At 50.7% G+C, this 15880-nt stretch overlaps 2 protein-coding genes and 1 long non-coding RNA gene across 3 annotated transcripts; all 3 read left to right on the top strand.

Annotated features, from left to right (window-relative positions):
* Window positions 1-1441: 1441 nt before the first annotated feature.
* Window positions 1442-2652, top strand: LOC122374534 (cuticle protein 16.5-like). The gene is made up of 2 exons (XM_043353342.1): window positions 1442-1615; window positions 1924-2652. The coding sequence occupies exons 1-2, from the start codon at window positions 1604-1606 to the stop codon at window positions 2461-2463; spliced, it is 552 nt and encodes a 183-aa protein (XP_043209277.1). The 5' UTR covers window positions 1442-1603; the 3' UTR covers window positions 2464-2652.
* A 1071-nt stretch (window positions 2653-3723) lies between these two features.
* On the top strand, window positions 3724-6896 carry LOC122374531 (pupal cuticle protein-like). The gene is made up of 4 exons (XM_043353339.1): window positions 3724-3767; window positions 5672-5841; window positions 6116-6232; window positions 6460-6896. Exons 1-4 carry the CDS (start codon window positions 3759-3761, stop codon window positions 6599-6601), a joined length of 438 nt encoding a protein of 145 aa, XP_043209274.1. The 5' UTR covers window positions 3724-3758; the 3' UTR covers window positions 6602-6896.
* Window positions 6897-7304: 408 nt separating this feature from the next.
* LOC122374528 lies at window positions 7305-7684 on the top strand. The gene is made up of 2 exons (XR_006255241.1): window positions 7305-7365; window positions 7605-7684. It is a non-coding gene; the product is annotated as an uncharacterized LOC122374528 (long non-coding RNA).
* Window positions 7685-15880: the final 8196 nt, after the last annotated feature.

The raw sequence follows: 15880 nt of genomic DNA, 5'->3' as shown, positions 1-15880 counted from the left end.
CATTGACCTGACCTGGAAGGTCAACCAATGACCTAGGACCTTAAAATTGGGTATCATTGGCTTCCTCTCGTCACGGGCAACACGCTCGTTTTTTCCGCGAAGCTCTAGCTCGATCAGGGGCCAAACGGCAAGGGGGGGGGGTCCAACCGACCCCCCCTACACATTAGAAGCTGGAAAACGCCGCACACATGCGAGGGTTAAAATAACAAGTTCTCTTATAAATCGAATTACGCCAAAAGGCTTTTACCACCCTGTGGGGAGGGGCGGGGGGCAGAGAGGGGTACGACCTTCGGTGTCAGCACCAATCACTGGCGCGATACCATCTCAGGGCGGAGTTAATGGACGGGTCGGACAGCAGGGGAGGGGGAGGGGGGGGGGGCGGAGGACGAATTGCACGTGCTCACAGAGGCGGATATTACGGCGCAAAAACGAGGAGCGACTAATGAGAGCGGTTAGGGGTAGAAAGCAAATCAGGCGCCATCAGCGCACGATCGAGAGGACAACAAGGAAATTGAAATTAGATTGGATTTAATAGCACATTCCTTTTAACAACATGGCGCTAAACATCACCCAAGGGATGCAAGAGCCCACGATATAAACCGCGCCTAACGGGGGGAGGACTGCAGAGTTCACAGATCTCCTCTCATTAAAATTTCTTCGAAAGCAAACAACCAGAAAAGAAACACCAATGCCCTTAGCTGCATTCATTTCGCGCATTATATTCACAGCGAAACTTCACAGCTAAAATAGGTTGTGTTATCAACGTCAGAATGACACCATGTTTGGCTTATTTCGATAAACAGATTCTAAGACATTCGTTGGATACCTATCGACACATTTCTTACGGTGTCGCTGATTTTCTTGCATAATACGGAAATTAGAAGAGGATACAACACCGTCATTACGAGTGTTGATGGACTGAATATCAATTGCGATGCTTCATTTTCTATATACCTACTTGAAATGCTATCATTGATATACCTATATTTTATAAACCGAGATTCTAAGACATTCGTTGGATACCTATCGACACATTTCTTACGGTGTCGCTGATTTTCTTGCATAATACGGAAATTAGAAGAGGATACAACACCGTCTTTACGAGTGTTGATGGACTGAATATCAATTGCGATGCTTCATTTTCTATATACCTACTTGAAATGCTATCATTGATATACCTATATTTTATTTATATCTCCAAAATATGCGTGTCTTCATTTATTTACAGACGCATTTTTGTATTTCTTCGACTTTATTGCATACTTTGGTAATGAGGTAATGAGGTTTGGTAGTTTGGGTAAAGCTCCCTCAATCACTATAATCATAACATTCAACCGTTAAGAAAAACATCGCTTTCCGTCATGTGGAATAAGACGGACTGACCGCACTATCACTGGCTGAACAGAAGACATTGGACAACACCAGGCTCAGATATTTCCCTCGTCCGCTCTTTGGACTCATATGACGTCATACTTTGGGCGTGGTCTCCACCGGAGCCGTTACCTGATTGGTCGCTCAGAGCCGTCCAGGGTCAGACTCAGCTGGACGGTATAAAACCGGCAGACAAGGAGGAGACGGCACTCGCTCATACAACGCACCAATCATGAACCCCCTGGTGAGTTCCCAGAACCAATCAAAAAATGTAGCTAAAATGCTACGATTTTTTGGAAGTTTAACATTTTTAAGAACTTCGAAAGCACTGCAATCATATTTCGGCATTTTATCTGTTCAGGTAACTTTCAAAAGAAAAAAATAAGGAAATTGTAGCAAACAGAAGAAAGTTGATAAAAACATAAATCAAGAATTCAATTACCTGTAAATGAGCATGCCCAGTTATGTTGTGCAATTTTTTAGGCAATCATGACAAACTGTTTTCTCCTATGAGCTGATTTCCGGTCTGACCTGTCCCCCGCCGTGTTGCAGGTTGTCCTCAGCGCCCTGGTGGCGGTGGCCTGCGCCGCGCCCGGCCACTACAACCTGGCGGCCACCTACGCGGCGGCGCCGGCGCTCACCTCAGCGGCCGCGCTGCCGCACGCCGTCACCTACAGCCACGTGAACGCGGCCGTGCCCGGCCCGGTGCCCGACAACGGCCTGTCGCCTGGCCTGGACGCGCTGGTCAAGAAGACGGCCATCTCGGCGGCCGGCCGGCCGGTGACGCGCATCCAGCCGCACATCACGCGCACCGTGCCCGAGATCACGCACAAGCAGGTGGACGTGGCCGTGCCCGTGCCGCGGCCCGTGGCCAGGAAGGTGCCCGTGCCGGTGGCCGCGCCGTACGCCGTCACGCCGGTGGTCGAGACCACCGAGGTGGTCCAGCCCGTGGTCCAGCCCGTGGTCCGGCACGCCGTCTCCACCTACTCCGCCCCCGCCTACGGCTACGGCTACGCCGCCCCCGCCTACGGCTACGCCGCCCCCGCCTACGGATACGCCGCCCCCGCCCATGTCGCCGTCAGCGAGTGGTAAACGCGACGGACTGCTGCTGCTGCCATCTTGTGGTGAAAATTTCGAACGTGCCTTTGAGTGAGAGAGACGTTCGAATTGTCACCGGCGCTGAAAACCAGGAGTTCTATGTTCATGATTTCCCTTTTGGCCCCATTCTGTGTTTGTCAGTCAGCTATATTTTTATATAAATACATGTGTATCGCGAGATAATACGTTTTTTTTTCTGAAGCCGTTGATGAGAAACTTGATGAAGGAAATGACGGTGCTGATGGATAAAAGCTTTTGTCCTCAGCTGAACGGACAGATAGGTCGGAATTCTGGTGGGAGCTGTTAAAAACGATTCATACACTAATCACTCATCAGGGCTGAACAAGCAGAAAGGAGAGAAGAAAAGACTTCAGGGAATCTATCCTGGCCACAATAGTATTTTACAAGGTTTGTTGCTAGGTCCTTTGCTCTTCCTTCTTGAAGAAAATGTTTGTTTTAACAAGATGTTCTACGCATTTCTCTATTTCTTCCGTGCTTTGCAGTGATGGCATTTCACCTACGTGGGGTAGGTACAGCCTACAAGGATTGAAAAGCTTGAACTCTGTATTTTCCAGCAACAGTGTTACCATTTAATGGTTAAAAACTACCTGGGGCTAAGCTCGTTTCTATAACCTTATTTCCATAATCTGAAATAATTATGTGTAGTAGGATAATGTCTGGCAACTGAGCGCGAGTCAATGCCTCGTCAGTTTTCACACAATCCTGCGGAAGGTTACGCATAATAATATAATAAACTTTGTTGTGCAAGTATCGTTTTAAAATAAATTCAGCTCGAATGCTTGCATGGATGAACTGAGACTGAGAGAGCCGGATCCCACGCTAAGCAGAGCTTGTTACGTAGGCCTGGACCTCTGCTGTTCTCAATATGCAATCCAGGGTAACGGGAGTATTTAGATGCCAATTGCCAAAGTTAAGCGTTTCCAGCAAAACCAGGCGACCTTATATGACACGAAAATTGCGATATTCTGTCCGTTTGCGACATTGAACGCTCATGGGGCGCACGTAATTACTGAGACATCTTTATTAAACTGTTGTAGCATTCAGAGCTCACTGAAAAAAGACGCGTTAATTGTGCATTGGAACTGTAAGCTTCATTTTGAATTTCAAATCAAGTTTCCGCCTGATCCCTCTGGTGCTTAGATCCGCTAAGCCGCAACGTATGAATCCCTTATCCGACTGGTTGGCGGATTTCGCCATCACCAACTCCGACCTCTACCCACTCTCCTGCTCTCTCCTCTCACTCTGACAGCGTTCAGTGTCGTCCCAACATGGCTGCTGTGAGTACCAGGCCCTGCGCTCTCGCTGTGTGTACTAGAGTGTCCCGTTTCGTGTGACTCTCTGGAGGCTGGAGCTCCTCCAAAGTGTGACGTTCGGTGAGGAGGTGGAAGGGTGTGGTCAGCGGCGGCGGCGGCGCTGGTCGTATTCTCTGAGGGGTGAACTGAACACGTCTGCCCTGACCGGTGACCTTGGGGAGAACATCCTGGACGGCCGGGCCCTCCCCACACGCCCGGGCGGGGCCGCTGTCTGAGGGGGGGGGGGGGAGGGAGGGGTCCCTGGAGGGGGATAGTGAATGGGGAAAGGGTGAGAAGAAGTGTAGGTTGCCGATATTCGTATGCATGTGGCATTGCAACTGGATATATCTGTTATTTATTTGTGGAAAAGCCATAATTTATGCCTTTATTTTTGGCTAGGAATACGTCATAAATTTTATTTCAATGACGTTTTCTTTGCTTGCCTTACGTAAGTTTCAATATTCTGGTGTGATTGTTACCCATTCCTTTTATAAGCACGAATATTTCTTTAATTTTGCTCATATGCTAATGAAAGATGTGCAAATTATAATGTAAATAAATTAGGCATTTTAATCGCACTTATTTGCACAAGCAAACATTGCTTCGTCCTCCACCATCTTTTCTACCTGATTTCCTTTCCTAATTTCATCCTTGTTGGGACCCGGAGTGTCACATACCAGCCTTCTCCCTTTCAGCAGACAACCTTGTCTTCCTTGGTTGCATCACGTGCAGAGTCTATCACCTGTGTCCACTTCTCCGGAGATAGATATGTAATTACACTAGCGTGATACGCGTAGAGAAGCTCCCACAAAAACTAGATTGCGGAGCGACTGATACCAAGATAGCGGGCAGCCGGCAGTTGACTACCGAGAGATGATAATGGGAACTGCTTGGGTCATCCACTAAACAAATGACCTGCTTTTGTGGGCTGCATACGAGCATTTGACTACCAGCACAATACCATAAACATCAATTACTGCGATGAGTTAGGTAGTGAGCGACATTTAATTACGCCGGATGTCTGCTTCTGCTCATTGGGATTTGTAACTAGGGCATCGCTTATCACTTCAGATGATTGTAAAATTAATTAGAAATGCGTATTGAACAGTAAAGGTTTTGCTACATATCAGTAGGAATTACGTTAAGGACAAAGAAAATAGAGAAAACATCTGCTTTCTGCTGAAAATATCAACGACATGATTAATGTTGGTATTACTTAACATTCCTGATATTACTCTTTTGTTCCGGTCGCCGATTTACATACTCCTCATATGTTGTTACACTCACACTGCCCCTAATGACGTCACACACTGCTATGACGTCACTGATGGTCAGCTCCCGCTCCGTCCGTCCACGGGGCGCCATCTGACCTTGATCTGACTGCCGGCTGACGGCTGAGCCGCTGACCCGGGGCTGATTTAGGGCACCCTCTGGGAAGATTGGATGATAGGAGGGATATTGGAGGTGGCTGTGAGGCTTGATATAGGGGGAGGTGAGCTGTTTATGACCTGGATGGAGAGGGCGTGGTCACTAGTCAGTGTATAATGAGTGTTGTATGGGTGGCAAGGCAATGCGAGGCAGGAGCTAAGACACAAAGATATCGATTCGAACGGTATTCCCTTTTTAGTCCTACCTGTTTTCTTTTTGTTTTTTATTTTTTGAAAGAAAACAAACGACTGATTTTGAATCGTTATTGGTAAAGTCGTTTCCATATTTCGACCTTTTACCTCGGATGAATCGCATTTGAAGCTTTTTTTATCTGCCCAAAACAAACTTATTCTAGGAAAGGGCCAAAATTTGCAGATTGCAATCTGCAGCAAGCGCTTCCCTTGCCATGCAAAGCAAGGTCTGTTGACTGTATAGTGTATAATGCCGTATACCTTTTTCAGCTCCGGTTGATCCTCATTGCGCTCGTGGCGACCTCTGCAGCGGTACCTCTACCGCAAGGCAGCGCTCTGTCCGCTCAGCCCGAGCCTCTTCTGACAGAGGGCGCTGACGGCGAGTCCCCGACCCAGGGCTATCAGCATCAGGAGCTCAACCCTGGAGATGGCAGCTACAAGTAAGGCGCCGTGTGTAGAGCGTAGAGTCGAGCTAGTCACTGGGGTCTGGTATGAAATGGTCACCTTTTACTGATACATTAACTTAGCTCACTGCTCAGCTTACCAACCTGCCTTCTGAGTTCAAGTTTCATCTTGTATGTCTTCATTGCACCCGTGATCGCTTTATTACGTGATTACTTTCTATTGCCACTTAGTTGCACTGTCTATATCTGATGTAACCAGACTCATTTACAGCAGCCTTTACCCTTCCTCTAATGGCGGCTTCCTCGGCAGGTTCGGCTATGAGACCGAGGACGGCGATTTCCGTGTGGAGCAGCGTCTGGGCAGCGGTCAGCTGAGGGGCATCTCGGGAAAACGCAGCCCGGACGGCGCCGTCATCGAGGCTTTCAGGTTTGTGTCTTCTGTTCTCAGATAAACTATAGACAAAACATTAAGATACTTCAATAATAACGATAAACAAATAAGACAGGCATGAAACATCGCCAATACGGGCAGCTGACATTTTAATCACATCTTTCAGTTCGATGGCCACTGAACATTGGTAACGGCGTCAGCGGCGAAAATTATCCGCAGTTGACAACTTCTCTCGTAATAACATTCTCCGTATTTCCGTACAGGTACAGCTACGACGGGTACGGGTACAAGCAGGAGCCGTACTCGCCTGATCAGGTGCCGCAGTACCTCCGTTCGGCAGCCGGACCGCAGAGCCTTCCGCAACTAGTGCACGAGCTGCAGCTCTTCCCCGAGTTCTTCAACTGAGAACTGCCAGCGGGGATTCCGAGAGACGCTCGACGCTCGATTTGCCTACGAGTTATATTTTTCGAAATGTGTTTAGAGTTGACCTAGAAATGATGATTTCAAGAAATCGACGAAAACGTTGGATAATAATGCGACATTGCCACTTCATGACAGTTCATTTTTCTTCTTAGATTAAATATTTTTTATGTTCTCTGTTGCTATTTCATGAAAAGATGCGCTGAAATGTGTAACGAGGTGGGCTTGTGTAAACCCGTATTGCATGCTTTTCAGTGAGCGTAAATAAAGCTTTCGTGTATTTTTTTTTTGTTTTCTTGGAAGATAAATGTCCACAAAGTAATTGCTCCTAATCGAAAGGCAGCAAGGGAATTCATGGATGGTGCCACTGTCAATTTCACTCTATAATTAATGAAAAAAAAAAATTGATAATAGTACCTAAGGTTCTGCGTGCAAAGCTCAGGCTTGATTGAACTTGCAATAAAAAGCAGCTTTTGCGGATTTGAAGCCATCGCTTTCAACCAAATCACTTTTAATTGTTGGTGCAAACAGACGTATCTCAGCGAACGACTAATCTATTTAGGAAGGCACATCGCACAGCGTGTCTGATAAGGGCGTGGTTAAACTCAGCCCCGCCTTGCGTGACCTTCGTAAATGACGTCACAAGACGGCGAGTGACGTCACCAGTGCTCTGGTTATAAAGACGGCGGCAGCTGTTTGAGAGATATTCTCCTCTGCAGACTCACCCAGCCAGCAGCATCATGAAGGTGGTAAGTTCACAACAGCACGTGATGCGGAAGTCTCGAGATTAATAAAACGAGAGCTCGAGACATTCTTGTCAAGCATACTATCAGAAGAAGAAATAAAATGTTTCGGTGCATTAGAATCACCCGAAGATCTATTTTTCAACCATTTACAAAAATGGTTTCGTCGCTCATTAATCCATTTTTTTTTTAATCAGCACACTTCGGTGCCCGCCGCTGACGCCCGCTTGTGTTTGTGTTTGCAGTTCGTTGCCCTGTTCGCTACCCTGGCGTGCGCCAGCGCCGGCCTGGTCGTGCCGGCCACCACCGTCCTGCGGGCGCCCGCCCACGACTCGGCCGTCATCCATCCAGGGGCGGATCCAAGGGGGGGGGGGGGTCACATGGGTCATGGCCCCCCCCCCTTGAGGCCCGGGGGCCCAAAGACCTGCCAGGGGCACCACCGGCCTATCAGGGGTATCACAGTCCTGACAGGGGCACCACAGGCCTAGCAGGGACACCACGGGCCTGGTGGCCCTGGGCCCTGACAGGACTGTAACGCCCCTGACAAGCCTGAAGTGTCCCCAGCAGGCACGTGGTGCCCCTGACAGGCCTGAGGTGCCCCTGCAAGGCCGGTGGTGCCCCTGGCAGGCCTGTGGTGTCCATGGCAGGCCTGTGGTGCCCTTGCTAGGCCTCTGGTGCCCCTGACAGGCTTGTAATGCTCCTGGAAGGACTGTGGTGCCCCTGGGCCCTGACAAGCCTGAGGTGCCCGGTCATGACAGGCTCGTGGTGCTCCTGACAGGCCAATGGTGCCTTGCTAGGCCTGTGGTGCCCCTGGCAGGCCTGTGGTGCCCCTGACAGGCCCAAGGTGCCCCTGCGAGGCCGGTGGTGCCCCTGGCAGACCTCTGGTGCCCCTGACAGGTCTGTGGTGCCCCTGGCAGGTCTGTGGCGCCCCTGGCAGACCTGTGTTGACTGGTGCCGTTGCTAGGCCGCTGGTGCCCCTCACAGACCTGTGGTGCCCCTGGGCCTTGACAAGCCTCAGATGCCTGGCTATGACAGGCTTGTGGTGCCCCTGATAGACCAGTGGTGCCCTTGCTAGGCCTGTAGTGCCCCTGGCAGGCCTGTGGTGCCCTTGCTAAGCCTCTGGTGCCCCTGTCAGGCTTGTGGTGCCCCTGGAAGGACTGTGGTGTCCCTGGGCCATGACAGGCCTGAGGTGCCCTTGCTAGGCCTGTGGTGCCCCTGGCAGGCCTCTGGTGCCCCTGCTACCCCTGCGCCCGGAGAGGACTATGGTGCCCCTGAAAAGCCTGAAATGCCTCTCGACAGGCCCGCGGTGCCCCTGACAGGCCCAAGTTACCCCTGCGAGGTCGGTGGTGCTCCTGGTAGGCCTCTGGTGCCCTGGCAGGTCTGTGGTGCCCCTGGCAGGCCTTTGTTGACTGGTGCCCCTGCTAGGCCGCTGGTGCCCCTCACAGGCCTGCGGTGCCCCTGGAAGGACTGTGGTGCCCCTGCCCCTAGGGGTGCTCATGGGCCCAACAGGCCCGTTGTGCCCCTGACAGGCCTGTCGTGTATACTTGCTAGACCTGTGGTGCCCCTGCTTCCTGGAGGGCCTGTGGCGCCCCTACAAGGCCGTAGGTGCCCCTGACAGGTTTGTGGTGTCCCTGGAAGGACTTTGGTGCCCCTGACAAGCCTGAAGTGTCAAGGACAGACCCTTTAGACGCCAGGGTCAAGTTCGTCGGACTGACAACGATTCGCTTACCTGATAACGCTCCTGGTAAGTACTCACTACTCAGCGTCCACAACATATACACACATAGCACATTCATATATACTTGCTTACAATTGGTAAATGTGGTTGTGGCTAAGAGTTAAGATACTGACTAAAAATAAAAAAATAAAAAATAAACTGAAAATGGGGGCACCACCAAAATGAAGTGGACGAAATCCGCTGAGTTTTTAATTTTGGGTATAGGTAGGGGCACCACTTCGATTCATGACCCTCCCCTTGGAGTATTCCTGGATCCGCCCCTGGAGCCACAGGTTCGGCGGCAACTTCGCCTACCGCACCGACGAGGCGCACGCCTACGCCGCCGTCAGTCCCGTGGTCTCCACCGTGCGGAAGGCGGTCGGCGTCTCCTACAGCCACGGAGCCCCCGTCGTCAAGTCCACCACCGTCGAGCACCCCGTCACCTACGCTGCCGCCCCCGCCGTCGCCTATGCCGGCGTTCCTCATGCGTACGGCTACGCCGCTCCTCACGCGTACGGCTACGCCGCCCCCTACGGCTATGGCTACGCCGGCCTGGGTCTGCCCCTGACCTTCGAGAAGGTCGAGGAGGCCAAGGCTGAGCCTGCCGTCGAGGCTGCGGAATAAGCTGTGTCAGGTGTCGCCCCTTCTTTCCCTCGCTTTCGTGTAGCAGTCTGCTGGTTAAAGCTGAACAGTTCTTGTTACCAACCAACCAAGCAAAAGATGGAAAATTGAATAACTTAGAAACAACCCTAAATAAACCAGAAGACCAAAGACCTAGAATACTTATGAAGAAAGTGTGTAACAATGGAAAGAAATCAAGATGAAATCTACAGAAGACCAAAGACCAAAACCTAACCTAACTAATGAATAGTTAGGGCAAACAACTAACTCTCGAGCAAACAACTAGACAAACAAACTCTCAAACTCTCGAGCAAACCACTAGTCCAATTCCAACAAGAGCGGACGAATCCTCCAGCGGGTCAAAGGGGGAGGGGGCGGGGTATCAAGCCAAAACCGTGTCAGTCCGAACCCTAAGAGCATCAACGACCAAGTGACGTGAAACTGGGCGGGTACCTCCGAAATCACTTACTCACCACGTGTAAACAAAAGAGACGTTTTAACGCACAAATCGCCGCACCACGCCGCTACCAAATAAATGGCAGCACAAACAGCGTAGTGAAAACTGGGCACGAAAGAGAAATACCCCTGTCCGCTAGGCGGCAGCACGTGTCAGACGACAATCAACCGCCGCCACACGAGCACAGCAGAGGGCAGCACGGCCAACTCGCCGGCCGCCCCAATACCAAGCCTCAATCGCCAACATACTCCCCCCCGTGAAAGACGGGAATGTGAAATTCCGTCTTTCGCAACGACAACCATTGCAACTGGTACTTGGCCAAGCTTATCGGTCAGACTGGTACTTATCTGATAGAAGGCGTGGGTGTAAATCCAACATCCCATTTACCTTCGCAACAAACTAAACAAAACAGTCCAATCAACCAAAGCAACCAGTTGGATCAACTCAACCAACTAAACCTAAAGGCCAAACAACTATTATCGAGACCAACCAAACAACTAAACGAAGAAGTTCTGCAAAGATCAGCAATATCAAATAGTGTGACAATGGATGTCACAACAAACCAAGCTCAGCAAGGAAGACAACAAATTAGAAATTAGCTGACAGAAGAAAGATTTGTCAAAGACGAATCAGCAAGTTCGCAGGAAGCTGCAAACATCACAAGACAAACGCGCTTTTTGCATACGGCGCGAATCGAGGTGTCTACTCGAGTACCTCGAGGTCATGTAAACACTGTACCGCTCTCGTGCGAGTTCCTTTTGCGGTGCGGATGTCTGCGACTCTGACTACTCCGTCAGAGCCAGGATGCAGTTTTGACACCACTCCCATTTCCCACCGCAGTCGGGGCAAGCCGTCCTCCCGCACTAGCACGACCGAACCAACCTGCAATCGACCGCGCGACTTAAACCTACGTACGGCGTGCGGCAGACTTCGCAAATAATCGTTTTGCCACACCGCCCAAAACTTCGCCAACAAACCCTGACGCTCGAGGTCTCTCTCGCGTAGCGTCGAGGCTGACACCTCCTCGGCATCGTCAGTGACCTCTAAATGCGTACCAGCTATTCTACCGGTAAGAAAATGCGAGGGAGTGAGAGGAAGGCAACTGTCAGGCTCATCACCCACGAATGTCAACGGTCGCGAATTGATACAAGCCTCAACTTCCGCGAGACATGTATCTAGCTCGACTTTGGTCAAACAATCTTTGCCCAAAGTTTTCCGTAGTGAGCTTTTCACTGTCCGCACTAACCGCTCCCACCATCCTCCCCACCAAGCAGCCCGTGGGGCAATGAACTTCCAGGCCGGACATGTCGCTCCCAATTCGGACTTCAGGACTTTGGACGCGCTCACAAATGTTTTGGCGTTGTCAGAATACATGGTTGCGGGTGAGCCACGTCTCGCGCAAAACCGTCTAAATGCTAGAAGAAAATCAGCCAGGGTAAGCGAGTCCACTAACTCCAAATGGACAGCCCTGGTGACAGCGCAAGTAAACAAACATATATACACCTTCTTTCTCTCGAGAACTGAGAGTGGCCCACAAAAATCTACACCAGTTACTGAAAAGGGCGGCGCCTTGCTAGCCCTCAGCGTTGGCAGCGGAGCAACTGGTGCATTCAACGCCGCAGCATCCTGCTTCTGGCAGGCCAAACAGGATCGTTTTATCCTTTTGGCCGTCCTTCGCGCTCCTATGACCCAGTACTCGCACCGTAGTGACGTCAAAATCGTGTCAATGCCAGCGTGTTTCAGATGTGTGTGTTGGAACCCTACAAGGAGGTCCGCCAAATGGCCCTTGGGTATCAAAATAGGGCACTTATCACCTAACGACAAGTCTGCGTTGGCCAGTCTACTGCGAACCCGCAGCAAACCGGACTCGTCTACGAATGGACAAAGCGAAGAAAGCTGCGAGCTGTGCGACAGCATCTTGCCTTTACTCAGAGCACTGTACTCCTCAGGGAACGCCCGCGACTGGACCTCTCGAATCAAACGTGTTTGAGCTTCACGCAGCTCGTCATCGCTCAACACACCACCAGGAGTGGCGCTCCTGCCCTTGGCAGTAGCTCGCGACCTCAGCAACCTAATGAATTTCAGAACGAGGCCCATCACACGCACTACTTTGGACAGCGAAGAAAACCGCTGAATGTCGACAATCGGTTCGGGAGCCACGTCAGTTACAACAGCTACCAAAGTGCGCTCTACTTCTCCTACATCCCTCTCAACAGCTGCGCCATCGGCAGCCACACCCTCAGCAGCTGCGCCATCGGCAGCCACACTCTGAGCAGCCGCGCTCTCGGCAGCCACACCCTCAGCAGCTGCGCCATCGTCAGCCACACTCTCAGCAGCCGCGCTCTCGGCAGCCACACACTCAGCAGCCGCGCTCTCGGCAGCCGAGCCATCGGCCGCCGCGTCATCGGAAGCCGACTCACAAGAGTTCTCAGGCAGCACCCCACCCACGTCTAGCTCGCAAAACTGACGAAGTCGGGACTCACGCACATCAGTCCTGACGAGCAACTGGTGGCTCACGGTAGCATCGAGCTGCGATGTACCACCCGAGGGACCGGACAGAACCCAGCCAAACACCGTCTGCTGGGCAACCGGGCCACCATCAGAGCGGAGACAACCCGTGCCCATCAGCTGCCAGTAGAAGTCAAGCCCAATCAAAATGTCTATCGTGCGCTGAACTCCCACCTGCGAGTCAGCCAACTCCAAATTTCCCAGGGAGGCCAGCACTTCCACAGGGATGCATGGTTGAACCAAGGGGGCACAAATTACCGGCACCTCTGCGGCGTCCACCACTACCTGCTCGGCAGCATTGGTACCATGCATTGCAAGCCTGAACACATGCCTTTGTCCATCCTTGCTCTCTTTACCACCAAAGGCAGCATAGGTGAGCTCCTCTGTCCTGAGATACTCAGGTTTGCATCGTTTCACAAGTGAAGAGGACACATAAGAGCGGTTTGACCCAGAGTCAAACAGAAGAGTTGCCTTCACGTCACCATGCTTACCCCTGACAGTGACTGAGGCAGTGGGTAGCACAGCACTCAAGCTACCAGAAGTACAAGACAAATTCACATCAGTGGGTTTAGCACCCCTGGGAGCGGACTCTGCACTCTGGAAACACTTCACTGCATGGTGTTTCCCCCCGCAGCTGTCACAGACAGCAGCGCACACTGCGGCCCTGTGGCCAGACTGCAGACATCTGAAGCACAGACCCTTGTTCCTGATCTCCAGATGCCTTTCATGAACAGGAAGCTTCAACAGCTCCGGACAACTAGCTGTTTTGTGACCCTTGTCACACATGCCACACCTAATCCCTGACTGTGCAGAGGCAGCAAGAGCTGCTGCAGTTGGAGGCAGCCCTTCCCGCTGCCGACCTCTCAGGCGAGTGACCACTCCAGCCGAGGAATGAGAAACCTTGTGACCAGCACGAGCTGGTGAACCACCTGTCTGGGCCAAGACACTATCTCCAGTGGACCTCACACTAGTGCAGTGACCAGACCTTTCCTGTCTACGTATCTCACTGCTCAAAAATTGCAGAAGGTGAGACAGATCACCCTCATGCTGCTCAGAAGTCCGAGCCCACTCCATTCTCACCTCCGCAGGCAGCTTGGATAGAACAAGAGGGGTAAGTATTACTCCATACTTGTCCCCAGTGACACCAAGCGCTTCCAAACTGCGGATGTGGGACAACAAAGAGTCCTGCAGAGCTACCAAGTTGAGCTCAGTCAGGTTCAAAAGACTTTGTATGTGCAAAAAAATAAGCTTCTCGGGACGTCCATATCTCTGAGTGAGGATGTCAACAGCAGCACCATAGTTTGCTGCTGTCAGGGCCAGGCCTTCCACAGACTTTGCAGCCTCACCCTTCAAAAGGCTCCTCAGGTAAGCCAACTTCAGGAAATCAGGCAAATCAGACTTATGTACACAAGCCTCAAACGACTCCCAAAAAAGTAACCATCTCTCAACATTCCCATCGAAGGTAGGTAGGCTTAGCTTCGGTAACTTCACCTCAGCTCCTGTACCAGTGTGACTGCTAGCACCAACACTACTAGCATCAGCTCCAGCCTGAGTTGCTGCAACCAGGCGAGCACGTTGCTTACAAACTAAGTCCCTATAAGTACCACTTTTCTCTATATCATCAAGAAGCTTATCCTCATCAATACTAGCCTCTACTGCCGCTTGGGCATCATCAAAGGTGGCCAAACGCTTATCAAACTCGGTGAGAGCAAGAGCAGCCTCAATCTGCCACTCAGCTGTCCTGTCAGCTACTCGAACAGAACACAATGTCTCAATCTTATCACTAACTCTACTAAGCCACCCTTTGGCAGCTTTGCGAGATCTCTCTTCAGCCATGCTACCAAAGTGTGAGATGTACTTATAACTAACAGTGAACTGATAACCAACTACACAAATATCCAAAGGTCCCTAATGATTCGGCACCACAAAAGACCAAAAGTCCAGTTTCCCGGGTATCCAGGCACCAATGTTACCAACCAACCAAGCAAAAGATGGAAAATTGAATAACTTAGAAACAACCCTAAATAAACCAGAAGACCAAAGACCTAGAATACTTATGAAGAAAGTGTGTAACAATGGAAAGAAATCAAGATGAAATCTACAGAAGACCAAAGACCAAAACCTAACCTAACTAATGAATAGTTAGGGCAAACAACTAACTCTCGAGCAAACAACTAGACAAACAAACTCTCAAACTCTCGAGCAAACCACTAGTCCAATTCCAACAAGAGCGGACGAATCCTCCAGCGGGTCAAAGGGGGAGGGGGCGGGGTATCAAGCCAAAACCGTGTCAGTCCGAACCCTAAGAGCATCAACGACCAAGTGACGTGAAACTGGGCGGGTACCTCCGAAATCACTTACTCACCACGTGTAAACAAAAGAGACGTTTTAACGCACAAATCGCCGCACCACGCCGCTACCAAATAAATGGCAGCACAAACAGCGTAGTGAAAACTGGGCACGAAAGAGAAATACCCCTGTCCGCTAGGCGGCAGCACGTGTCAGACGACAATCAACCGCCGCCACACGAGCACAGCAGAGGGCAGCACGGCCAACTCGCCGGCCGCCCCAATACCAAGCCTCAATCGCCAACAGTTCTGACATAGCAGAGGCTATCACGGGGGTAACAAACTCGTCTGATGTTTGCTGAAAATTCCGCCAGATGTCAGGTGTGCTCTGCAGAATGAATCGTTCCTATTCATGCATCGGTCTTGTGCAGTTATATTGTGCAAGTATCGCTGTATGTCATTGATGATCAACTATCGAAAATATATGATATGATGTTTATTATGTGAGCTGTTTGAATGGGGAAGGGCATGTCTGAAAATGCTGCTTGAAGAAATGACATAGACATAGACATAGACATAGACATAATAGACACTTATTTTGACATTCCGAACAAAACAGACAAGAACAAATATATAAATTAGATGGGTGCAAAAGAATAAAATTCTTTAATTAAAGCACCTCTCTAAGAAACTGTTACGTAACGTGAACTATGAAAAAGCAAAACAAACAAAAACAAAAGCAATCAAACCACCGCCGCGTCGCGCCACACCCGCCACTCGGTAGTTACGCTGACCGCCCCCAGTCGCCAAACCTTGTTAGAGTGTGAGTTTTTTTCATGCACATTGCGATGTCTGAGTGGTATTAACCCTCGCCCGCACATGGGGGAGGGGGGTGGTTGCGACCCTCCCAGGTAGTCTTTCTGCTCTGCA

The sequence above is a fragment of the Amphibalanus amphitrite genome, unplaced genomic scaffold, assembly GCF_019059575.1.
Source record: "Amphibalanus amphitrite isolate SeventyFive unplaced genomic scaffold, NRLGWU_Aamphi_draft 001668F_arrow, whole genome shotgun sequence".
In the NCBI taxonomy this organism is placed as follows: domain Eukaryota; kingdom Metazoa; phylum Arthropoda; class Thecostraca; order Balanomorpha; family Balanidae; genus Amphibalanus; species Amphibalanus amphitrite.
Note: the sequence above shows the minus strand (reverse complement) of the source record. Positions and strands in the feature narration are given on the sequence as shown.